This window comes from Pantherophis guttatus, chromosome 8 (assembly GCF_059756535.1).
Source record: "Pantherophis guttatus breed Tessera chromosome 8, ASM5975653v1, whole genome shotgun sequence".
Lineage (NCBI taxonomy): Eukaryota > Metazoa > Chordata > Lepidosauria > Squamata > Colubridae > Pantherophis > Pantherophis guttatus.
The window spans coordinates 54,185,697-54,201,422 of NC_142070.1; the positions used below are offsets into that span (position 1 = coordinate 54,185,697).

Sequence of the window (15,726 nt, forward strand, 5' to 3'; positions counted from 1 at the left end):
GAGAAGAAGAGGATGAGGTGGATGGACTCAGTTACAGGGGTGATGAGTGCATTTTTGGGATACCCGAAGGACCAGATTAGGGATGGAGAAAATCGATCCCGTTGCTAAGAGTCGGCCACGACTTGACGGCACATAAATCAGCATGAAGAATCAGTGTATATTCTGGGAAACGCAGAAGGAAAGGAAGATGATTCACAGCAAGAAGGTGGATGGCTCAGGTGACACGGGCGATGGGGTTCACCTTGGAAAAGACCAGGCTGGGGAAAGATCGTCCCGGAGTGGCTGCGTCTACAGGGTAGGGAAAGTCGCCCCTAATTAAGTGTCCCATCAATGAATGAAGCTTCCGCCAGGGTCTACCTGGCTCTGTTTGGCGCCCCTCGACCCTGGTCCAGCTCCTGCTAGCCTCCCGCTCGTCTGCGCCAGCAGCCGGAACAGCCTCTCCCTGCGGGGGGAGGGGGATACGCGCGCGCCGGGCGGGGCGTGGCCTGCAGGGGCGCGCGCGCTCCTGCATGCAAATGAGCGGGCGTGAGGTCAGCGGCAGTTGGAAAAGGGAACAAACGGAATGGCCGCCTCGGCTCCCGCTCCGGGCGCCTCGCAGTGCCGGAGCCCCCGCTGCACGGCGGAGCGCCGGGGCGTCCGCCGCGAGCTCGACTCTTGGCGGCACCGGCTTATGCACTGTGTGGGTAAGGAAGGCCGGGCTGACCCCGGCGCGGGAGGGCGGACGCGGGCTGAGCATAGGGACTGACCCCGCCGCCGCTGCGGTCATTCTCCGCAACCGGGCCGAGGAAGGCAGGCGGCCGTTCCCAATCCAGTCTACGGCACTCGGTTCGGCTGCCTCCGTTTAGGCGCTATCCCTTTTGTCCTGGGCGGCCGGACGAGAGTGCGGCGGCCCCTTTAAGAAGGAAAGCCACTCGGCGTTGACGGTTGGGATTTGAAGTTCCCCTCCCTCCCCTCGGTGTTGCCATAACAACGGCTGTTCTCGGTCCTCGCTGCCCTCCCTCCCTCCCCGCCAGCGTCCGGCGGGGCTCTTGCGCCTCCCTTCTCGCCGCTTCCAAAACTTTCCGGCCTGGAAGCGGATGGCGGCGGCGGCCCAAAGAAGTTACTGTCCCGGCTCCCTCTCTTGCTGTGCCTGTGTGTGTCTTCCCCAACGCGGGCGCGCTCTGGTTTTTCCGAGCGGCGGGGTGGGGGGGGCTTCCCCCGAGTGGATGGTGGGCAGGCAGCCTAGGAAAGAGCCTAGTCTGGGTCGAGATTCTCCTGCAGAGACCAGCCGCGGACATTTATGGCTCCCTTCCAGCCCACGGGCTCCAGAGCAGGTAATGAGATCGGCTGCAAACAGAGAGCCGTCCCCGGATGAGAGGGAGAAAAAGGGATCTCACTTTGCAAAGTTCCGAGTCCAGGGAGAACTTTCCATCCAGCACTCGGCCAGAATGGTTTGCAAGGGATGGGGGGCAGGAGAAGGCCATCGTCCTCGGCCTGTAACGATCGCCTTGGTCTCTAGCCGGAAGTCCGTTCTTGTTCCTCTTTTTCCACCTGCAGATTTTTTCCATCCCTCCAACACAATGGAGACGTCCCCACGCGCGTGGCCTAGGGGTTGTGTTTTCATCCAAACGTTCCCCAGCGCGTGCAACCTTGGACTTATTTAATTCTAGAATGTAATCATGCCCAGCTGCACATTAGAGTCTGCCCTGCTTCCAGAGAGTATCATTATTCAGCACTCTGTCCTTCCCCGTTTTCAGAAAAGACAATTTTGTATGGTTTTTAAGAGAGATGCCTTTCTTCTATATATCTGGCTATGTAGGGTTTCTGGAATGACTTTATATTGACAAATGGACTCTGCTTTGTAAATAATGCTTTTTTAAAATCAGTAATGGTAGTACATATGGGCCTAAAAATTCCAACCATTACTTTTAGCATTTGCCTATCTAGTAGTCTTTTTCTGAAAGGAAGACTACAGAAGCGGGGGAAAGGAGGAATTTTCATTCTCCAATCTGCTTCTGGAGATTCTTATCTCTTGCACAGTATGCTGCTTAAAGATGAAAGTATACATTTAGCGTTAGAACCAATTCTGTGCAGGATGCAAATTTTACTTGATTTCTGTATATCTGACATTTTTATTTCAAGCTTTGAAAAGGCATACAATTGTTATTTACAAGCAGAGAAGAACCACTTGTTTATAGTGCGCTTTCTAAATGAGATGTCATATCCCTTTGACAAATGAGATGTGGTGTGAATATAATTCACTGTATATTCTACTACAGACTTCACAAATCTGGAGAAAAGTTCTAGTTGAAATTGTCTTCCAAGTAGTGTTACCATGTTTTCCCGAAAATAAGACCCTGTCTTAATTTTTTTTGAACCCCGAAATAAGCACTTGGCCTTATTTTTGGGGAGGTCTTATTGTTTTGGGGTGCATGGAGGAAACCAGAGGAAATGGCAGGGACCGGCTGCGCATGCATTTAAATATTTTCAGGGAGGGCTTATTATCAGGGGAGATCTTATTTTAGGGGAAACAGAGTACATATTAACAGAAGATTTAGAATACATTTCACAGTATTCAGAACACATGTTGAACCATGTCATGATGTTGATTAAGTAAATGGGTATTTTCTGTGTGACTGGTAAATCTTGGTTTTGCAGCAAATGATTCATAGCCCCTGATAAACATATCTTTTGAGGGCAACTTGTCTGCTTCGCAAAGGAGGCTAGCAGTACTTTTTTACAAATCAGAAATCAAGGCAAAAAGTCATCTTGTTAAGCTTGACAACTGTTGACTCATGGACTTATTTGCTTGGTAACAATAATACCTTGATATTGCTAAAAATAGGAAGAAACAATTCCAAAAAGGGATGTACAACTAATATATATATTTTGCAGCTTACACAAATAGTTGATGGTAATACACATGATGAGACTAATTCATCTTGAAATTCCAATAGCTCTTATAGTGAACAGACTCCTTCTATTTCTGAGTGGTGTTTAATTAGAAATGCATGAACTAGTCAAATTTGATTTCACTCAGTTTTTGTTTCTCTTCCTGTTAGATAATTTCATTGTATTTTTTTGCTGATAATAAAAATCTTCCAAAATTCATTCACATCATTGTAATGGTTATTGTCTGTATATGATTTAAGTTTGCACTTTTCTTAGGATGCAAGTTAGTTAAATTTGTAAAATGAATTTGTCCCTATCTGTTGTGTTTTATATTCATTCCAGGGTGGATAAAAATCGATTTTTTTAATGGATTTTTAAAATTTAAATAGGATTTTTTTTTTATCAAATTTATTTTAATAAAATGCTTTTGGAGTAAAAATCTACAGATAGTTTTCTATTTAAGATACATTAATAATCTAGTTTATTCAACCTGAAATGGATCTTAGTTATGTAGTATGAGGCTGTATATTCTGCAATATTTACATTTTTGGTAAACTCATTCAATGAATCCAAGCTCTACAAGCTGAGGTACATGCACTGCATTAGTGCATTCACACAATTTCACAGTAACCATAAGATAAATCAAAAAACAAAGTTCAGGAACATTCCTTTATCCCATTGTTTTGCAAATCTATGTACACTACAAACTGTATGGCTGTTTGAAGAGAAATGCATCTACCACCAGGCTCTTAAGTGTGAGGAGGAAGGGCAAGCAGTAAAAATAAAAGTGAAAACTTCTAAGCAACTTACAAATAAAGTATTCAGATCCATCATGGCAGCGCCTATTAGCGGGCATCCGCTCACCTGCTGCCTGCCACGTCCCTCACCTTCTTGTGTCACTGCTGCATCACCAGCCGTCCCATTAAAGTGAATGGTATTGTTGGTGAGTCAACAGCGGGTCAAAGGAGGAGCCACTGTGGGACAGAGATGACAGTTGCTCTTTAAAAATTATGATTTAAATCAACTCGAAATCAAGCCTTTTTACTAGTGATTTAAAGCATGATTTAAAGAGACTTGATTTAAATCAAATGCACCCTGATTCATCACTAATTGTTTCTCAGTTGCCCCCCCCCCCCGGCATTAATTTTTTAATCTCTTCTCCATTTCCAATAGCTCAGGATTCAAGTAGCTTTTTTTCTATTTGAATGCCTCATCTTATTTCCTATGTATAAACTACCTTATAGTCCCATTTATCTTTTGCATTTATCTGTTTTGTCCTTTCCTACCAAGGTAGTTGTTTGTTCCAAATTTCATTTTTCATCTAACTCCTTTCTCTTCGGTGTGGAAACCTGGATTACTGTTGGTTTATAAAGCTGCACTTTATTTATCTCATAGTATTTTGTATAAAATATTTCAAATTGTGATTGAAGAGTTCGTGAATAAGACAACAAAATCAATATTGAGACCTGTGGTTTCATTTCATTCTACTTGTTCTCCAGGTAGAACTTATTAAATCTATTTTATTACATTATTTGCTTTTATCTGTTTTGGGGGCATAATGACCATGGTTGTCAATTCTTTATCTTTATTTGATATATTTTTGCATATCTTTAACAAATTCTAAGGCTATAATAAAGAATAACATTTCTTTAAAATTACTAGAGTGGTATGCTGGCAGCTTATTGAATACTTTGGCCTTTAGATAGATTCTATTATTAAATTGAACTTACATTACATTAGATAAATAATGGAGATGGAGGACAGAGGATTTGTTGCTATATTTGGAACCTTGAAACACTGCACTTACCTTAATGCGTTTCTGCTAAATTTTAAGGCTATGAAACTTCAGGAGTTGGAAAATTGAAATATTAGCAGAGAGTTCCATTTGATTAAAGTAAAACATTGCAATTTTATAGATTTTTTTTTTTTTGCAATCACACCTCCATTTAGTATAATCTTTAATGTACACATCTCCTCTAAAAATCCAAACACCAAAATAAACACAAATGAACCATGAGAACAAAACAATGAAACTGGAAAATAGAGATTTATTATAACAATGTAATTAAAATTTGCTTCTCACTTTGCCTGGACACGCACTGCATCTCCCCAAGGGAAGTACATCTCACAGTTTGAGGAAACCCTGGTTTAGTCATTGTCATTTTGGTTAAGTTTCAGTCTTCATGGTCTTATGTTCTCAAAGATCCCCTGGTACAGTGACAAATTTATAGTAGATTCTGTGAATATGAGCTGCCTGAATCCTGATGCAGCAAAGCAGCTCCAAACTGTAACATTTCTACCACCATGGGTTATAGTTGGTATCAAGTTCTTTTGGTGAAATGCTGTATTTAATTTTCACCAAATATACTCCATCATCCCTGCTGTGTCCAAAGCATTGTTGCAGAAGTCCTGGTCTTTATCTGGGTATCAATGAGCAAACTTTAGTCTGTAGTCAATAAAGGTTTCCTTCTGGCACACACCTCATGTAGAATCTGATTTATGAAACTTCCTTCTAATAGTACAGTCATGCATTTCAGCATCATAGTGGCAAAGCTGCACATCATGAAATACTGGGGTTCTGAGAGATTTCTTTCATCATCTTGCAGTCTGTTCTTGAGCTGAATTTGCTGGAGTTGCTTGCCCTAGGAAAGTTAGCTGTTCTTTGAACTCTCTATTTGCATATAATTTTTCGGACAGATTGATATCATTTGTTTAGCAATATTGTTTGTTTAGAAACAATATTGTTAGTTAATATTAATGTTGAGACTTTGGAAAAGGTGCAGAGAAGAGCAACTAAGATGATTAAAGGCTTGAAGACAAACATGAAGAACAGTTGCAGGATTTGAGTTTGGCTAGTCTAGAGAAAAGGACAAGGGGGGACACGATAGCAGTATTCCAGTATTGTATTTAAGAGGCTGCCACAAAGAGGAGGGGGTCATCTTATTTTCTAAAGCACCATAGGGCAGGACATGAAACACTGGATGGAAACTAATCGAGAGAAGCAACCTGGAATTAAGGAGAAGGGCACTAACTGAGAGAACAATTAACCAGTGAAACAGCTTGCCGTCAGAAGTTGTGGGTGCTTCATCACTGGAGGTTTTTAAGAAGACACTGGACAGTCACTTGTCTGAAATGGTATAGGGCAGTGATGGCTAACCTTTTTGCCATCACGTGCCAGGAGAGGGGGGGAGGGTCGTGCGCGCACGTGCCTATGTGCATGCGCACACAACCCCCTCCCCCCCGCTCCTGGCACATGATGGCCTGGTAGGCCCGTTTTTCTTTCTTACCTGGTTCCAGATCCTCTCTTTATCTGGGAAGGGTGAAAACAGCCTTTCTCACTCCCTCAGAGGCTTGAAAGGTCTGAAACAACCCATTTCCCAACTCTCGGTGGGACAGGAAGTGACATTTTTTGCTGTCATCAGCCTCCAGAGCCTCTCTAGGAATCTCTAGGAGCCTCTCTAGGAGCCTCTGGAGGCTGGGGACAGCAAAAAAAGCCACTTCCTGTCCCATTGGGAAATGGGGCCTTTCAAGCCTCCAAGGGAGTGGGAAAGGTTGTTTTCCCCCTTCCCAGATAAATAGGATCTGGAGCCAGGTAAGAAAGAAAAATGGGCCTTCCCCACCCCCCAGGCCCTCCAGAGGCAGGAACCAGCCTGTTTCCCTACATCTGGTGGGCCCAGAAGGCCCCAAAATCAGCTGGCTAGCGTGTGCATGCACCCCAGAGCTGAGCTGGCGTGGCACGTGTGCCATAGGTTCACCATCACGGGTATAGGGTGTCCTGCTTGAGCAGGGGGTTGGACTAGAAGACCTCCAAAAACCAATCTGATTGATTGATTTTTAAATCTGTTCCCAGACTTAGTGGTATCTATAGCCTTATTTCTGAAAAATCTTATCTCCTTTGATCTAAGCATAGTGATACCACACAGCTAAGGAGCAAATAAATGTCTGAGGTTTGAATTAGAGAGGTTCCTCCCAGATCTTCTCTAATAATGTAGAAATCATCTACCCTTGATATGTGCACCTGAGTATAATTCTAGTATTGGAGGTAGTAAAAATACAAGTATGTTCTTCTTTTTCCAAATGCAGAATTTGCATTTATATTTATAGGTAGTCCTCGGGTTATGATGGTAATTGGGACTGGGATTTCATCACTAAGCAATGAGGTGATAAAGTGTAGTATCACATGGCCACATCACTTAGCAACAGCAATCCTGTCAGTCTGAGTTGCCATAGTTACTATGGTAGTTAGGCAAGGGTCCATCCTGATCTAATCCATTCCTATTTTGGTTGCTTTCAGCTCCAAGCCGCCATAAGGTAAGGGGCAACCTTTTCTTCAACTCCCTCATATGTCTTCTCCCATCTTTATCCTTTGGGGCATCTTGCACTTTTTCCCCACTGCTTTTGCTGCCCTCTGTTCCGCTGGCCCTGCCACATCACTTAGCCTTCTCTGTCTTCCTCTTGGTACTGGTACACATCTGGCTTGGCCCTTCATGGTGATTTGGACAAGAGTACACGGCCTTCAGAGAAAAGCTTGGCCCAGCCAGCACAGGAAGGTCCAAGCTATCCATGTCTTAGCAGCAGCAGGAAGAAGATGGTGAACACCAGCTGAGGACGACAGGGCCAGTGGATCACAGAGTGGCAAAGTAGCCAAAAGGGCAGAGATGAGGGAGGAGATAGGTGGGGAGCAATTGAAGTGGCCATGTAGTAATAACTGGGTGAACTGCCAAAGCAACCAAATTTTGATCACATGATTATGAGGGTTCTGTAATAGCCATAATTTCAGGGACCAGGCATAACTACCATCTGGTGTCACTGTAACACTGAACAGTCGCTATACAAAAGATAATTAAGCAGGGACAACTTGTATTTAAATTACACAATGGATTACAAAATGTAAATAATGATATCTCTTATATTCCCTTTATATAGCAATATTGTTGAAATGAAATCAAATATATGTATGTAGAAAAAGTAAAAATCAGTGGAGGTGGATTAACTTTTTCAAATGACTGTGGATGGGTGCAGATATTTGTGTATATGTGCATGCACACACACACATACTATGATATAGAGTTGTGTTTAATTAAAGAGAAGTTAAGAATTCAACACTTATTAATTCTGCCAGAAATAAAGGATACCTTAAGCAAGAGTGAACAGGGGAAAGGAGATGATTCCATGCAAGTGAGGGCAAGCGCATGTGTGCAGCTCCATTTGTGTGAGCTGCAGGCATGCACGCCCATTGCTCCCAAAAATGGAGCGTGCATGCATGCACTCACTCCACTGCTCACAGAAATAGAGCAGACTTGCCTGCTGCTCGTTCAAGTGGGGATACATGTACGCACGCTTGCCCACCACTTCCACTGCCTGGTTCTGAATGGCTCAAGGCCCAGTAGTAGGCCATGACCCAGGGATTGGGAACCACTGTCGTAAGCTATATATTGGAATTCTATTCTATTCATATATTCTATAAGATTTGTTTCCTAAAATGAAACACCCTTCCCTTTGAAGTTTGGCAAGCTTCTACCCTCCTAACTTTCCAAAAGGCCCTTGACCTTTTCCCCTAAGTGCTGGGATAAGATGAGGCAGACAAAATGAGGGACTGCATATGGAAGCTTAACCAAACATGTTAAAATGTAAAGGCTTGCCTCAATCTCACACCTAGGGTGTTTTTGAAGCTGCCTCAGAAGATTTGGATGATCTCACTGATACTGTAACATACATTTTTTGTGAGGACGTGTGTGCCGACCAAAAGCTTGCACATATACGATAGTGGCCAAAATTGTGGAAACCTTTTGGGAAAAGTGTACTTTTGAGGTTTGATGGCTAATAACACCACTTTTATTTGGAGTAGTACCATAAAATTATATATCAATGGAAATATAATTTAATCAAGAATGTAATGAAAGTTTGTTCGATTATCTGTATTCTATGAAAAGTTATCGCCAAATAACCAGAAAAAGGAAGCACAACTTGCTTAGGTTGATATCAGGTAGCTTTCCTTCATCTGATTGTAGTCAATGAGCATGAGTGTTTTGAGAGCCAATCAGGTGTCATCTTGTTTTGGCAATGAGCCAATCAGTTCACAGTAGGATTCATTTATTGATGTCATGTATTGAAGCTGAGAGGAGGACATTTGTCAGTGTGTTATGTGATTGCTATCAAGTTGGTTGGTTTTTTTTTTTTATTGAAAAGTTTTACAAAAAAGAAAAGATTTCCCTTAGGATCTTAGGATCTAAGTGCCATCTATAAAATATTTTATAAAAATTCTCTCTCAAATTTTGTGCTTGCGTAAATTTAACATTTCTGACCCAAATCTTTTCCCACGTTTCCATCATCACTGGTTCCTGAAAGTTTTGTGCCCATTTAATCATACAATCTTTAACCAATTCAGTTTCTGAGTCTATTTCCAGTAATGCATTATACAACCTTTTAATATGCATCTGACTTTGATCTCTAATCTGTTTCATCAAATTTTCCTCATTTTGCATAACTCTCAATTTTTTGATCCTCCCTCCATGTAGCTTGGAGCTGACCATACTGAAACCAAGTAAGAATTATCCCTTCTTCTTTTAATTTATCTAGAGATTTCAATTGCAACTTGCCCCTTTCCAAAAGAAGAAGCTCTTTGTAAGTAATCACCTCTATTTTTTGCTCTGTACTTATATTTTCTATTACATGTCTGGGGTTTGCCCATATAGGTATCTTGTAGTTCAGCTTATATTGGTATTTTTTCCAAACCCTCAACAATGCATTTCTAAGTATATGACCCTTGAACACTTTATCCACTTTTTTTTCATACAATGAATAAGCATGCCATCCATATAACAAATCATAACCTTATATATTTAACATTCTTTCTTCAGTTAAGTTAAACCAGTCACTAATTTGTGATAAAGCTGCAGCTTCATAATACAATCTTAAATTAGGCATTTTAAGGCCTCCTCTCTCACGTATATCCTGTATAATTTTCAGTTTCACTCTTGGTTTCTTCCCAGCCCAAATAAAAGTATTAACCCCTTTCTGCCATTCCATCAGATTTCCATCTTTTTTAAGCACTGGTATCATTTGAAACAAAAATAAAAACCTAGGTAATACATTCATTTTTATTGCTGCTATCCTCCCCAGTAGTGATAGTTGTAACTTTTTCCATTTTTCCATTTCTTTCTGTACTTTTTGCCAAAGAATTTCATAATTGTTTTTATACAATTTCGTATTTGAGGCTGCAATATATACCCCTAGATACTTAACCTTTTTAACTACTTCGAACCCCGTTATCCTCCCTAACTCTTCTCTTTGAGTTATAGATAAATTCTTAGTTACCATCTTTGTCTTGTGTAAATTTACTTTGAATCCAGATACTTTACCATATTCAGCTACCTTATCCAACATATAGGGAGCCACTTCTATAAGTTGAGATAAAGTAAGAACCAGGTCATCTGCAAACGCTCTTAATCTATAATCCTGCTGTCTAATTACAATTCCTTTTATTTTGTCAGAATTACGTATCTTATTCAACAAGACTTCTAAAGTTAAAATAAACAACAATGGCGACAATGGACAACCCTGCCTCGTACCTTTCTCAATTTTGAACACATCTGTTAAACCTCCATTGATTATTATTTGTGCTGTTTGTTCCTGATATATTGCTCTAATTGAATGTGTGAAATACTCCCAAAGTACATTTTTTCTACTATTTTAAACAAAAATTGCCAGTTCAATCGATCAAATGCTTTCTCTGCATCCACGAATATAAACGCTGCAGGGACCTGATTATTTTTCTCCAAATATTCCAATAAGTTTATGATTTGCCTAACATTATATTTCATCTGTCTCCCTTTTATAAAACCTGATTGGTCATTATGAATAATTTGTTGCATAACTGGCATTAGTCTATTCGATAGTATCTTAGCAAAAATTTTGTAATCCGTGTTCAAAAGTGAAATTGGCCTAAAATTTTCAGGTTTGGTACAATTTTGATCTTCCTTTGGAATCAATGAAACAAAAGCTGTTCTCCAAGAGGGTGGGACTCCTCCCCCTGATTGAATTTTACAAAATAGAGTTTTAAGCGGCTCTACCATTTCAAGCTGTAAGTTCTTATAATAAACAGCTGTTAGGCCATCTGTTCTTGGAGCTTTCCCTATTTTTAACTGCTTAATTGCTGCAACAATCTCCTCCGAAGTTGTTGGTTGATTCAATCCTTCCCTCTGTTCCAACGTTAGTTCCAAAATATTCCCTTCCTTTAGATATCTATCTATATCTATACCTTGTATTGAGTCACTAGCATATAGCTTTGTATAAAATTCCAAAAAAGCCTTTTTAATCAAATTCTGTTGGTAAACTTCCTTACCTCTATATTCTATCTTACTAATGACTCGTGCTTTCTGTTCTTTCCTCAACATGTAGGCCAACCACCTACCTGGTTTATTGGAATTACAAAATGTATTATGTTTAGCATATTGTAAACTAGTTGCCACCTGATCAGCCATTAACATATTGAATTGCCCTCGTAGTATGTTTATTGTTTCTTTTACTTTCTTATCCCCTGGATTAGATATAAGTAATTGTTCTTCCTTTTTTATTTCTTCCTCTATCTCTTTACACTTCTTTTGTTGTTTTGATCTATATTTATTATTCATATGTATTAAGATACCCCTCATATAAGCCTTACTAGCATCCCAAACCATTTCCATAGGAGTACCCTTATTCATGTTAATAACAAAAAATTCTCTCATCTGTTTTTTAAGCTCCTTTACATTTTCCTCATATCTAAATAAATTTTCATTCAACCTACCTCCTTTCTCCATCGAGAGGGAAAAACGTCAGTCAGAGTGGGGATACGTCCAGTGCAGCCAGTGACCGAGTCCTTTCAAAGCTAAGGCTCCACCCCTCGAGGCTGCCCCAGTTCTTCGTCTCGGTCTTCGCCTGACAGGACGTGTCCTCCTCTGAAGAACAATTTCCTCACGCCACAATTGGTCTAATTTCGCTGTTTGCGATCTTCGCCTCGACCGGCAAGTGATCTCTGGCTGCAGGCTTCGCGCCTGTCAGCGAGAACGTTTTTTTCACTTAAATTATTGCGTGTAAACGGCCTTTGCCTAGCAGCTATTTACTGGCGCCTGTGGCTGCTCGCCAGTCCCCAGAGTCGCGTTTATAGCCGGACGGCTAGCAACGGAAGAGCACGTCATTACTATCTGATCAGCTCAACCGGGGGTCATACAATCGTTACGGCTGGAGCGGAGGCTCGCCTTTATTCCCAGGAGTCGCTTATAGCCTGAGGTCTTGCGATGTGACAGATCGTCCCTTTGATCTGGGGTTTTTGCCACTTTGAGAGCGTTTCCCTTCATTTGACGTTTGGTGCCATTCTCGGCTGCTCTAATTAATCCCAAAATGGCAGCTGCCATGTGGAGCTCCGAAGGACATTCCTCCTCCACATCCTGCAGGCGTCATCCTAGCGATCCCCTTGAGGAATCAGCTTCATCGCTGCCCCCTCCAAACAAAAAATCCCGTTCGAAACGGAATAATACACAATCATCAGAGCCTGGGGCTTCTCGTGAGGAGCAATGCCGTCACAAAGCCATTGAAAAAGCCTTTTTGAAGGCTCAATCTCATGCCTTGAATTCTGAGCGGTCTGTCTCTCAACCGCCTTCTGTGGCACGCTCACCTCGTTCGGTGAGGGACTTGTCCCCAGATGTTCTTGGGAATCCTCAGACGGTTTCTCCTTCAGAACCCCAGAGACTTTTTCAGACTCTACCGGATTCGGAACAGTCTCCAGCCTTGCCTCCTGTTCCTCCACTTCCACCTCCACCCCCGCTGCCAACTACTCCCATGGCGGATTCTTTAGAGGCGTTTATCTCTAGGGCTATCCGCCAAACTATTTCTGAATGCCTTAACCAGGCTCCAGCTTCTCCTGCATTAGCGACCTCTTCTCAACCACATTCGGGGGTTCAGGGGAGTGCCTGGCTGGATCAGGAGCAATCTGACTTCCAGGTTACCCTGGACCAGGCTTCGGTGTCAGAGGGCGAGGATTATCAAGATCAAGCCTGGTCAGATGATGAAGGTTTGGGACCCGACCAACTGGCCTTCATTGGCCTTTTCAAGCCACAGCTGTTCTGTTCTCTGCTGTTTAAAGCCATTGCCATCACTCGTTTGGGATCTCCTCCCTCGGCGGCTCCTTCATCTGCAACGGATCCAGCGGCAGCCATGTTTGCGGAACCCACCAGTGACCCCGAAACCATTCCAGCTCCAAAGTTGTTTACCGACATGCTTCAATGTCAGTGGGCATTACCGGGGGCTGGCCATAGTCCTAATGGCTTGGACAAGCGTCTCTACAATTCAGCTTCCCCTCTGTTGGATATTCTGCAGGTTCCAATGGTGGATCCTCCCATCGTAGCCTTAACGGATTATTCTCATCCCACGGGGGCCCCCGAAGATTCTCTTCGTCCTGAGGACAAGAGGGCAGAGAAGACCCTTCTAAAAGGGCACCAAACTACGGCCTGGTCCATACAGGCCTCAACATCGGCCTCTTTTTTTAACTGGGCGGCCCTGCTGTGGCTTAAACAACTACAGGCCAGGCTTCCTCTCTCGGATGCAAGATCACACCAGGACCTGAATAAGATTGCTGCAGCTCTTGAATATTCAGCAGATGCCACACTGAATTCTACGCATTTTTCTGCTAGGGTCTTGGGTTTCAATGTAGCATCCTGCCGTCTCTTGTGGCTCAGAAACTGGCAGGCCGACATGCGTAGTAAATGGCAACTCGCTTCAGCACCTTATTCCAGTGGGGCCCTCTTTGGGTCGGCTTTGGAGCCTCTGCTTGTCGAGACCAGAGATTGACGGAAAATTCTTCCTCCGGCTACTCGTCGTTCTGATTCTCGTTTTTCGTCTTCAAGATTTCAGTCCTTTTGGGCCTTTGGTTCTTCCACTTTCCAACCTCGGGTCCAACGATCCTTTTCCTCCAGACCTCAGCCGGACCCCCAGGTTAGACAAGGGTCCAGATTTCCCCCTCGCAGGGCAAACCAGGGAGGTAGGGGGGGTCGTTGGGCTCGTAGGGCTCGATAGGGAGGTTTTTCAATTGCCTATTGGAGGTCGTCTCTCATTATTTCGGGAGCAATGGGCCTCCTCCATCTCCGATACCTGGGTTCTTAACACCATTTCCTTTGGTTTAGCCTTAGAGTTTTTGTCTCCTCCCCCCTCCCGTTTTATTCCATGCCCCATTTCTCGGGACCCGGTTAGGACATGGATAGTTTCAGAGGCTATTGACCATCTTTTACGGATTGCCGCCATCGAATGGGTCCCTGTTTCTCAACAGGGCCATGGATTCTATTCCCGTCTTTTTGTTGTCCAGAAGGCTTCTGGGGGCTGGCGGCCCATTTTAGACTTGAAGTCGTTGAACCGGCACATTAAATACCGCCGGTTCAAAATGCAGTCCCTTTCGTCGATCCTTGAATCTATTCGCCCGTCCGATTTTCTTTCTTCCATCGACCTTACAGAAGCTTATCTCCATGTCCCTATTTTGCCCTCTCATTGCCAATTCCTCCGTTTTGCCTTCAAGGGAGCGCACTACCAGTATAAGGCCTTGCCCTTCGGGCTGTCTTCGGCCCCTAGGGTATTTACAAAGATTATGACCTCTTTGATAGGACACATCCGATCCCATCCGGTTCGCCTTCAGTTTTATTTAGATGACATTTTAGTTATGTCCCCTTCCTTTCGGGTGGCTCAAGAGGACTTGTCCCTGGTCCTGGCCTCCCTTCAAAACCATGGTTTTTCAATAAATTGGTCCAAAAGCCACCTGTCTCCCTCCACTAGTATCCTTCACTTAGGTGCTTCTATTGACACTGTTTCTACTACGGTTTGCCTGTCGCCGGTACGCCAGTCCAATCTCCGTTCCTTGGCCCTTAAATGTCTGTCAGCTGGCACGGCAACAGTTCTAGTTCTTTCCTGTCTGTTGGGCATGATGGTGTCCACCTTCGGCATTACACCTTGGTCACGGCTGCATAGTAGGGAGCTTCAGTGGCTTTTGTTGCCATTTCAACGTGCGAATCTAGAGGTCTCTTCCCGTCGCATTCGGCTGCCTGAACCGGTTCTCCGCTCCCTCCACTGGTGGACTTCGCTGGCTTTGTTCCGGGGATCTTCCTTCAGGGAACCTCAGAGACTCCAACTTACCACGGATGCGAGTCTCTCCGGATGGGGGGCCCATCTTCTACATCAAATGGCCCAAGGTCGGTGGACTTCTCAGGAAGCTCACCTCAGTATCAACTTGTTGGAATTGCGAGACATTCGGCTCGCGTTGTTGCATTTCCAAGATTTAGTGGAAGGTAGACATATCTTAGTCCTAACTGATAACACAACAGCTAAAGCCCACGTGAATAGATTGGGGGGTACAAGATCTCGTTCCCTAATGGACGAGGCCCATTTGCTGGGCGTGTGGGCAGAGGAGCACCTGGCTTCCATCACGGCAGATTACATTTTGGGATCCGACAACATCCAGGCGGATTCCCTCAGTCGTTCACAGGTGGATCAGGGCGAGTGGTCGATTTCCCAGGATCTTTTCCAAGACATTGTTTCGAGATTTGGATGTCCTGTTCTGGATTTGTTCGCCTCTCGTACAAATCATCGTCTTCCCCGTTATTTTTCCAGGTTTCTGGACCTTCAGGCGGAAGCCACAGACGCCCTCCGCAGCCCTTGGCCATCGGGTCTCCTATATGCCTTCCCTCCCCTCCCTATGATCCCCAGGGTCATAAGGAAGTTACTCGAAGAACGGGCCCAACTGCTCCTGGTGGCCACATTCTGGCCAGTGCGTCCGTGGTTTGTGGACTTGATGAACCTCTCTGTGGCTCCTCCTCGGCAGATCCCTGTCTCCAA

General features: G+C 43.7%; 1 protein-coding gene across 11 annotated transcripts in view; it reads left to right on the forward strand.

The window, feature by feature from the left end:
• The first annotated feature begins 475 nt into the window (after positions 1–475).
• The window catches only part of LCORL (ligand dependent nuclear receptor corepressor like), a 151,221-nt gene continuing 135,970 nt past the window's right edge, over positions 476–15,726 (forward strand). For 2 of the 11 annotated variants that reach the window (XM_034442728.3, XM_087875205.1), the window contains exon 1: positions 476–683. In XM_034442728.3, coding sequence (XP_034298619.1) covers positions 563–683 — 121 coding nt within the window. In that variant the 5' untranslated portion in view covers positions 476–562. Of the gene's footprint in view, positions 684–975; positions 1,314–15,726 lie in introns of those variants that run through there. The other 9 variants (XM_034442733.3, XM_087875209.1, XM_034442731.3 and 6 more) reach the window with 8 other exon arrangements.